General features: G+C 41.6%; 1 protein-coding gene across 2 annotated transcripts in view; it reads right to left on the reverse strand.

Moving 5' to 3' along the window:
• The window catches only part of tmem135 (transmembrane protein 135), a 308698-nt gene extending 299428 nt beyond the window's left edge, over nucleotides 1-9270 (reverse strand). Inside the window, exon 1 of one of the 2 annotated variants that reach the window (XM_033022460.1) lies at nucleotides 8683-9270. In XM_033022460.1, coding sequence (XP_032878351.1) covers nucleotides 8683-8823 — 141 coding nt within the window. In that variant the 5' untranslated portion in view covers nucleotides 8824-9270. The remainder of the gene's footprint in view (nucleotides 1-8682) is intronic. The other variant, XM_033022461.1, reaches the window with a different exon arrangement.
• Between the last annotated feature and the right edge of the window lie 672 nt (nucleotides 9271-9942).

Below are 9942 nucleotides of genomic sequence, written 5' to 3' on the forward strand. Positions count from 1 at the left end.
ATAGAATTTTTTTTTCAAAAATTAGATCTCAATAATCTTTTTACAAAAGGTGTTTAGAATCTTTTACATTCGGTGGCCCAGCTGGCAACTTAATGTTTTAATCCTTTCAACTGATAAACAACACGAGTTGATGGCTTCATGAACATGTCCATACTCACGATGGAGAAGCCAAGCAAAAGTGCAAAAGGCAAATCTGAAGTGCTTACACCAAGTGCTCGACATTCTAATAGACAATACTGTACATCCTAGTCTCTTTCCGACCTCTACCCAAGAGTCCTCAGCCAAACTGATTCACTCCATGTAACACCAAGACCTACGGAGCCTTTGAGATAAGCAAATATTATGTGCACCAACAACAGTAAGCTTAGTGCAGAGCTGAACATGTGATACACCGTGCTTTTAGGCGCAGCTGTTCTCTGACAATGCGGATATCTACACAAGGTAGTAGAAAATAAGCTCTAAAGATCTTGCCAAAAAAATCAAAATAATCCAGCTTGGTTGGTTATGTCTGCATCCAGCTTAACTCACAGAGGTGTAATGGAATGAGACATAAGGAACAGCAGATGCTAAAATCTTGAATAAATCACAAAGTGCTGGAAGAGTAACTCCGAGTCAGGCAGCATCTGTGGAAGGAATGGGTCGACAACGTTTCAGGTTGGGACTCCTCAACCGACGAATTGAGTGGGAAGAGAGCCAGGATAAAGGAAGGGCTAAGATAGTAACCAATAGGTGATAGGCAGAGTGAGGAAAGGTGAAGAATGACAACCAAATAGAATGAGCTGGGTATAATGAAGTTGGGAGACTGCCCAATTGGGAGTGCTCTTCTCTACTGATCTGACGTGATTTGCTCTCATTTTCACCTCTAGCCTTTGTCACTTACTGCACCTATCTGCCAATCAGACCCCCCCCCCCCCCACCCCACCACCTATTATTTGCCAGGGTTTGTCCCGCTCCCACCTCCTTCCAGCTTTCTTCCCCCTTCTACGATCAGTCTGAAGAAGTGTTCCGATGACTCACCTACTGAGTTACTCCAGCTCTTTGTGTTTTACCAAAGCAATGGAAGGGTCATCTGTGTCATTATCAAATATTATATAATGATCAATTGCAATCACAGATGCTCAATTTAGGTCCCACCAAGGCCAAGCAGGTCAAGCAAGACCTCTTCACAGCCTCCAGGTCAAACCTGCGGCAGACGAGTCAAATTTGAAAGCGTGGGTCTCAGTCTGTCTTTAATTGAATCCAATTTATTTGAACACCAATTATTCTCATGAATAGTCCAGTTAAAAAACCATGACTAAATCCCCTAATCCTGTAAATCTTCCCTATGCTTTTATCATCACCTCATCACCCCTAAATAGAGTGACCATAACCCAGAAGCTATTTTTTATAAGACTGATATCCTAATTCTGAACCTAATTTTACAATTACCTTTCCAACATAACAGGTTCAAATATGAATCCAAACTTCCAGGTACTCTCAAGCCCATGTCATAATCTTTCATAAATGCCCCATTATTTGCATTAACCTGCCATCCAAGAGAAACAGTACAGTTTGAACACTTGGTACATCTGCAAAAGTTCCTCTTACTATAGATCAACTCATTACCATCATATTTACACACTATTTTCTCAAAATTAAATCACAAATAGCAACCACTTGCTGTGATCATGCTTTAATCCATATTGTTTCAAGCATCATAATCAGCACTTTTGTTGTAGACAAAAAGGTGCCAGTATGCATGTCTATGACAGATCATCATTCTATAAACTGCTTAAACTGGTGAAGGGCCTGACCATTCAACTTTTTAAATACCTGTACTACTTAATACATTTTAGATTCTAGACTTTAGTAATCGTTTAGTAATAAAACATATTTTAAAATTGAAGAACACACTAACTAAAATTGTAAAAATGTGAAAATCTAGGAGGTGATAGTATGTCACACGAGTAGCATCACAAAACGTCACCGATCATAATGGTGGTGGTGCTGGCTCAAAGGGCCGAATGGCCTACTCCTGCACCTATTGTCTATAACTATTCAGTGCATTATCCAAAAATTAAACACTCTTGTGATCCCTTTACTGTTCTTTCTATTTGTTATTAGTTTTGGGAAAGCAGTGCATACATATGATAGTAATAAATAGCAATAGTACTAATTGATGTCTGCAGGCAGTGCAATCAAAATTGCAGAGGTGCTGGCTCGAAGGGCCAAATGGCCTACTCCTGCACCTATTTTTCTATGTTTTCTATTTTTCTAATGCAGGCATCTCGGATGCCTGGGTATGGAACTCCTCATCTTGGGTGCATATGTGGTGGAGACAGAGGAATTGGGAGTAGGGGATAGAGTCTTCGCAGGATGGGTAGAAATGTAGTCTGGATAGCTGTGGAAATAAGTGAGTTTGTAATAGACGGCAGTCTATAGTCTATCTCCCTTGATAGCACATAACCAGGATCCGCTGAGTTACTCCAGCATTTTGTGTGCATTATATATAACAGCATCTGCAGTTCCTTCTAGTACATATGCTTGGCAGGTTCACTGTGATCTTGCTTGTCTCGTTCATTTTGTTAGTATATCTTCTAGAAGGATAGATTTGTTACAGAAAAGTAATTTGTCCAGTCTGAACATCAAATGACTGGAATAATTCAATAAAGATTATACAGGAAGCTTGCTATCTTGGTAACTTGTTGCAGGTTAAAATTGAAAGTAAACTTAAGAACTTTTCCAAGATCACAAAAATCATTACATGATAGGAAGTAACGTAGAACATTTGATATGTTGTCACTGTTGTACTGCAGGATAATGCAGCATCAATTTGCAGATCGTAAAACAAGAAACATAATCCAGTAATCTGCTTTCTCAGCATTGGTGAGGGCGTCCAAGTAGTTCTGCTTTAACGCGATAGTCTAAGAATGCCTGAGAAACCTTGCGTTATGGAAAATACTGTTATAAAAACAATTATGTCAATGGAAATAGGGGTTTTAGGGGCTAGAGTTTCAGACTCTCTATAAGAAGGTTATCTTTCAAAAATGTTTTCAAATATTAAAGGTATTTTTAATGACAACAGGTTTATTTTTATTCCTGCAAGCTAAAAAACACTAAAGGCTTTATGTTATATTGTTTAATAGAGTAACCATTGCACAAGGGTCAATAGGACTAATTGTTTGTCAATTACAATGGCCTCCCATGGTGAAACTAGCAGCTGTATTCTTGAGAAACAATGGTGTCTGATTACTAGGGGAGGTTATGTGTAATGAGGCTTTTCTTCCAACAATGATTACCCCCCCACCCCCAAGACGGCTTTTCACTACTTGCCAATTTCCAAAGTAACTTAAGTGGCTCTCCAGTTCCCTACCAAAATTGCATTGTAACTAATACAAATAGCATTCCCTAATTCATCAATCGTGCTATATCTAATTTGCATTATGGAAACACTCATTATAGCAGAACTACTTGTTGAATTGGCAAATAAGCCAATTAGCCAAATTTGAAATCCCGTTGCAGGGAAGGAAGGAGTCAGACAAATGAGCTGATTGTTTGTAGGTGGTTCACGAATAGCAGGTTTCAAAACGATAGAAATAAATTGCAGTAACCAGGGGAGGTTTGAATCAAAAATGAAATTTAAAATATGACGAATGTTGGGGGAAACAAAACAACCATTATTGTAGGACAACTGGAACGGTAATGCCAATTAATTTGGGGGAGATCAAGATTTCATTATATTTTTAATTGTCGCAGGGGCCCAGCTAATGAAACTTGAAGTGTTATTACAGCTGAGCCCATTCTTTCCCACACATGCAAATATTTCAAATGTTTGAATCTGAACTCAACTAAATTTAATCACATACTCATCCTGTGAAACTGAACTATTTTCTTTGTTTAAAAGGTAGCTCTGAAACACACTGCAGGTCATGAAGAATCACTGGAATTGTCCTGCTTCTTCTGCCAGCTAATCATAACAACAAACCAATCAATCATTCAATGGCTCACTATTGCTCTGCTTGCCCAAAGGGAAGGTCTCTCTTTCATGGGGTAATATTGGCAAGGATCACTGCAATAAGGGAGAGAAAAATAGAACTGCAGATGCTGGTTTATATCAAAGATGGACACAAAGTACTGGAGTAACTCAGCAGGTCAGGCAGCATCTCTGGAGAAATAGTATGGATGACGATTCGGATCAGGACTCTTTTTCAGACTGAACGAAGAAGGGTCTCGACCCGAAATGACACCCATACTTTTTCTCCAGAGATGCTGCCGGACCTGCTGAGTTACTTCAGCAGTTTGTGTATATCTCATGATGTTATTTCTCATCTGAGATCGTTTTACAGTTGGGTTCATCTGCAAACAGCTTACTGAAGGGTATTGCTGTGGGTCATATAAGAAGTGACGTGAAATATTGTAGATACCCTACATAATTGGGCTGGTTATCTGATATTGGTGAATACAATATAGAGTCCCGAAGGATCATCTACCACAACCAGAGAGCAGTGCTGAGCTACTATTTACCTCTGATGTCCTCAGACTATCCTTGACCGGACTTTGCTGGCTTTACCTTGCACTAAACGCTATTCCCTTATCATGTATCTATACACTGTAAATTGATTGATTGCATATCATATATTGTCTCTGCTGATTGGTTAGCACACAACAAAAAGCTTTTCACTGTACCTCGGTACACGTGACAATAAACTAAACTAAGACTGTATTAGGTCTCCACAGGAGATGTGTTGTTCCTCGAGATAACATTGGGATTCACTGGAACAGTATGGGAGGCCAAAACCAAGGTCAGAGTAGCAGCAGGATGAATGATTAAAATGTGTAGGAAGGAACTGCAGATGCTGGTTTACACAATAGACACAAACTGCTGGAGTAACTCAGCGGAACAGGCAGCATCTCTGGATAGAAGCAATATGTGATGTTTTGGATCGAGACCCTTCTTCAGACAGAAAGTCACCTCCAACTATGATCACCTCCAACATGAATGTTTAACTAATCACGCATGGCGGTCAATGCCATCATCGTCATTGAATACCTCACCATCAATGGGCTAGTCAAACAAATACTGTGGCAACAAGGGCAAATAAGTGGCCGAGTATTATCCAGCAAGTGAGTTAACTCCTGACAAACCAAGGTCATTCTACCATCGATAAGGCACAAATTAGAAACATGATGAAATAACATCTAGTTTAGTTTAGTTGATACAATGTGGAAAAATGCCCTTGACCCACTGAGTCCATGCCGCCTAGTCATCACTCAGACACCAGTTCTATTCCACAAACTAGGGACAATTTACAGAAGTCAATTAACCTACAAGCCTGCACGTGGGAGGAAACCAGAGCACCCAGAGAAAACCCATGCGGTCACAAGGAGACCGTACAAACTCCATACAGACAGCACCCGTAGTCAGTATCGAATCCTGGTCTCGGGCACTGTAAGGCAGCAACCCTACAGCTGTGCCACAGTGCTGCCCTGCCTGAATGAGTACAGCTCAAACAGCTTTCAAAATAAAATGCTGGAGGAACTCAGAGGGTACCTCTGGGTTAGATAGGGACATGGACATGCAGGGAAGAGAGGAATATGGATCCATTGCAGGCAAATTAGATCAGTTTAACTGGGCATCATGTTCGGCACAAATTTTGTGGGCCAACAGGCCTGTTCCTGTGCTGGACTGTTGTATGGGTGCTGGGTGGATCAGGTAAGGTGGGGTTGATTGGCAGATGAGTCGGGCAGGGGAAAAAAAGGGTGGAGATAGCAACCAAGGCTGGAGGTAATGTGGAGAAATCAAAAGGTGTAAATGGGGGAATCTGATAAGAAAGGAAGAAGTGAAATGTAGAACCAGAGGAAGAGATGATGGGTGGATTGGGAGCGAAGAGAAATACGGAACCCAGAGCAGGGAGGGGTGAGTGATGAGTGCATGGAGGAGGTGAAAGGAATTAAAGGGGAAGGGGGGGGGGGGGGGTGTGGAAAGAAAGGTGTGCGCGGTGGGAGAGAAAAGCTAGGTAAATTAGGAGAGTGTGGTACATTCATGCCATTGAGCGGTCGGCTACCCACACGGAATATGAGGCGCTATTTTTCCTGTTTTTATGTGGCCCCACTCTGGCAGTGGAAGAGTCCGAGGGCAGACAGGGTTGTACGACAATGAGAAAAGGAATTCAAATGGCTAGCAAACTAGAGCTATTGGTTGATTTCCTTTTTCTCCCCCTTCAGACAGATCAGCAGTGACTAAAATAATTAATCGCACACTCTCCAAAAGAGACAATAAAATTATTTTGGTTTCAGACATCCCCTTTATCCTCTTAATCAATCCCCCTTTGCTGTAATTTTAAACACATTTGTCATCTCATTTTTCTAGTTTTGAAAAATGGTCATCCACTCAAAACATTGAGCCTGTTTCTCTTTCCACAGTTGTTCTCACTGATTTACTAAGCAGAGGTCCTTTCTTCCAGCGACAAATAAGTCCCATTGCACAACAAATTACCAAATGCATAGTATGCTATCTAATCACCAACATCCTCCTAGCCATGGTCACTCATGGCAAAATGAGTAAGTGCACAACCTGGTGTTTCAAAATCGTGGTCACAACAACCCAAACATGGCAGGCACAAGCCCTGGATCTGAGAGCATATGTTCAGATACCTATCTCTAGCCAATGTTTTCCATTAGTTGGGACTTAGCACATTAGCTTGAACAAGGGTGAAGAATTTAGTGGAACAAGGGAATGGATAGTCTGCAAAAGGTCATCTCTCAGTTTCGCCAAGCTCAGGATTGTGATGTAACACAATCTATTTACCTGGATGATTACAACTCCAACTGCAACGAAGGACAACACCATCAGCATTTTGTGATCAGCATTTAATTATTTATCCTGAAGATGCACTCGCTCCAAGTATACATCACAGCTGTATAAATCACAGCTGTCTTCAAAATCTTCTGCAGATATAACACCTAAACACAAACTGCACAACTCAAAGCAAGAGGTGCACATGTATACAAGACCTGCAAATTCCACAAGTTATGCTATTCTATTGTTGCTGAGACAAAATCGTAAGGAATGCACAGTATTTTCGCTCACTTCATAGGTCACCACCTTCTCAAGAGCGCCAATAAACACTGCAACGCTAATCAAAGCACACACAAATGAGTTAGATTAGAATAGTGAAACATACAATGTAGGAAAAAGAACTAAAAGACAAACAATGCTGTTTAATTGTAGAAATATACATAAACCTAAAACCAACATTTAGTGCCATTAAATGCATTACGAGGATGTTGCCAAGACTAGAAGGTCTGAGCTAAAGGGAGAGGTTGAGTAGGCTAGGTCTCTATTCCTTGGAGTGCAGGAGGATGAGGAGTGATCTTATAGAGGTGCATCAAATCATGAGAGGAATAGATCAGGTAGATGCACAGAATCTCTTGCCCAGAGTAGGGGAATCGAGGACCAGAGCACATAGGTTCAAAGTGAAGGGGAAAAGATTTAATAGGAATCTGAGGGGTAACTTTTTCACACAAAGGGTGGTGGGTGTGTGGAACAAGCTGCCAGAGGAGGTAGTTGAGGCTGGGACTATCCAAAATGTATAAGAAACAGTTAGACAGGTACATGGATAGGACATGTTTAGAGAGATATGGACCAAGCACAGGCAGGTGGGACTAGTGTAGCTGGGATATGTTGGCCGGTGTGGGCAAGTTGGGTCGAAGGGCCTGCTTCCACACTGTATCACTCTATGACTATCACCAATATTTCATCATCTTACAGTGTTCATAAGTTCATGAGTTAATGGAGCAGAATTAGGCCATTCGGCCCATCAAGTTTACTCCACCATCCAATCATAACTAACCTATCTTTCCCTCCCAACCTAATTCTCCTGCCTTTTCCCCATAACCACTGACACCCATACTAATCAAGAATCTATCAATCTCCATCTTAAAAATATCTATTGACCTAGCCTCCACAGCCTTCTGTGGCAATGATTCCAAGATTCTCCACTCTCAGACTAAATAAATTCCTCATTATTTCCTTTCTAAAGATACGTCATTTTATTCTGAGGCTATGGCCTCTGGCCCTGTACTCTCCCATTGGGTTAAGAGTGGAAATTACACTAGTGTGTTATTTTAGTTTAAAAACCTGTCACCTTTAGAGAAAACAAAAATATCCGAACAGTCAAACTACATTATAATGTTTCTATTATCCAAAGTTGTTACGAATTTACTCTATATTCTGTAGTTGAGTACAATTTAATAAAACAATTCACAACCAATTACCTACCCTCTTTCACCCTGCCAATGCCAGAACAATCATGCAGCAAAGCTTTAGATTAGCACTCAACCAGCAACGTACAACTCTTGCAGAACACAAATAAGCAATATAAATCGCAACATGGTTATTTCATCTCACCAACAATTACTTGATTGTACAGGGGCTAAATGAAAGTTCACTCTCCCATAATTCAATTGTAATGACATCCATGTCAACAAACATAAGGCTTTGCAGTTGTTGTTGATAAACATTAGTTGTTTCCAACCCAATGCACTCGGCTGGTGTTGTGACAGCCAGCTGTGCGATCAGGATCAGGACTGCACTGGGATGGATCCTCATCAGCCGATGTTGCAGCCGCTAGGCCTCCGCTACCGGCCGAGCCCTCGGTCTCTCCGCCCGCCTGTGCCCGGCTTCCCCGACGCCCTACTCACGATGTAAAGAGGCGCATAGATTTTCAGGGACTCCTGCAGAGCCCCCGCGGTGACATGCAGCGTCGCCGTGGTGCAGGAGGTGCTCCATGTGTGGCCGATCTCGTAGCAGTTGTGCGGGATACTTTTACTGAAGGCAGCCATAGTGATCACGGGACCGCCAGCGCCGCGGAGAACGGGCCAAAGGTCAGCGCCTCTGCCCGCCCGGGGTTACTGTCGGGCATCGCCAGCCAGAGCCTCCCAATGCTAGCGGGATGCAGCGACGGAAAGGCGTGGGGAATGAGAAAACACTATTAAAAAGGTGGCTCTGTTTGTACAGGAAAACACCAGCAGATCAGGCAGCACCAGGAGCTAGAGGGTTAATACTTCATTGAAGCATGCACTTGAAATGTTCATTCTTTTCTTTCAGGCTGATCAGAATATTTCTGGCTTAAAGTTAATTTTTAAATCAAAAATCAGATTTCGAGCATCCATAGTATTGTATATTTGCATCGTAGCTCCTCAGAACACCAGGTTCATTTTAAGATATAGTAATTAATGTTCTACATGCAACTGCAGCTGTATGTTTGCACAGCAATATCTCATAGATAAAAAAACCAGAATGACGAACGAAACTGCTTTGTGGTCGTCTTTGGCAAAATGGTATCAGAATGTGTAATGACATGAATGAGCAAAGTCCACCAAAATACTGCAAGTGCTGTAAATCTGAAAAAAAAAAGTAATAAATGTGGAGACTATCAGTAAGTCAAGCAGCATATGTGGAAAGAGAAAGGGAGTTGACATTTCAGATTGAAGCTCCTTCATCAGAACTGGAAAAGAAAGAATCATAGAGTAATACAGTAAAAATTGGTCCTTTGGCCCAACTTGTCTATGCCAACCAAACAAGATGTCCCATCTACAGTATTCCCTCCTGCCCAAGTTTGGCCCATTTCCTTCTAAAACTTTCCGATGTGCGTGCCGGTCAAATACCTTTTAAATGTTGTTATAGTATTAGCCTCAACTACCTCCTCTGGCAATTTGTTCCATACACCCACCATCGTCTGTGTGGAAAAAGGTTGCCCTTGGGTTCCTATTAAATCTTTTCCCTCTCACCTTAAACCTATGTCCCCTAGTTCTTGATTCCCATATTCTGGGTAAAAGACTGTGCATTTGCCTTATATATTCCCTTCCGGATCTCATAAACCTCTGTAAGATCACCCCTCATCCTCCTGCAATCCAAGAAATAAAGCCCAAGCCTGCCCAATCTCTCCCTGGAGCTCAGGC

The sequence above is a fragment of the Amblyraja radiata genome, chromosome 6, assembly GCF_010909765.2.
Source record: "Amblyraja radiata isolate CabotCenter1 chromosome 6, sAmbRad1.1.pri, whole genome shotgun sequence".
Taxonomy (NCBI): domain Eukaryota; kingdom Metazoa; phylum Chordata; class Chondrichthyes; order Rajiformes; family Rajidae; genus Amblyraja; species Amblyraja radiata.